Source organism: Penaeus monodon, chromosome 20 (genome assembly GCF_015228065.2).
Source record: "Penaeus monodon isolate SGIC_2016 chromosome 20, NSTDA_Pmon_1, whole genome shotgun sequence".
Classification (NCBI taxonomy): Eukaryota; Metazoa; Arthropoda; class Malacostraca; order Decapoda; family Penaeidae; genus Penaeus; species Penaeus monodon.
The window spans coordinates 39,755,944-39,756,392 of NC_051405.1; the positions used below are offsets into that span (position 1 = coordinate 39,755,944).

General features: G+C 35.4%; 1 protein-coding gene across 1 annotated transcript in view; it reads left to right on the plus strand.

Moving 5' to 3' along the window:
• LOC119585811 (solute carrier family 25 member 36-like) overlaps window positions 1-449 on the plus strand; it is a gene marked incomplete at its 3' end in the record, with an annotated part of 29,761 nt that extends 29,312 nt beyond the window's left edge. Inside the window, 1 exon segment of the mRNA XM_037934532.1 lies at window positions 327-449. Coding sequence (XP_037790460.1) covers window positions 327-396 — 70 coding nt within the window.

A 449-nucleotide genomic window follows, 5' to 3' on the forward strand; every position in this document is an offset into this window, starting at 1 on the left:
ACCACCTAAGTAGGTTGTCGAGCAGTAAATTGTGTGCAGTTTGCTTAAATACCAAAGGGACAAAGGTAACAGGTTAAACCTTTCTTAAATACCCTCTTACCCTTTCTTGGATCATTCTTCTTTTCTTCTCCTTTTTATATTTCCTGAATACATTGTTTTCTCCTTCACATTTTCTACCATTTTCCTCTCGCGTCTACGTCTTTTTCTTCTTGATTCCCTTTTCTCCTTCTCTTCTACTTTCCCATATTATCCTAGTAATACATTCATAGAATTATGTTCTTTGAAGATGTATTATTGCTTTACAAAATTTTGTTCCTCTCTTTCAGGCATTTTGGCGAGACCAACGAATTTTACGAAGATGATGACGAAGACTACACTTATGAAGAGGATGATTAGTCCTTGCTGCTGTTCTAATACAGATTTTCTTGCTATTTGTGTGCTCATATATC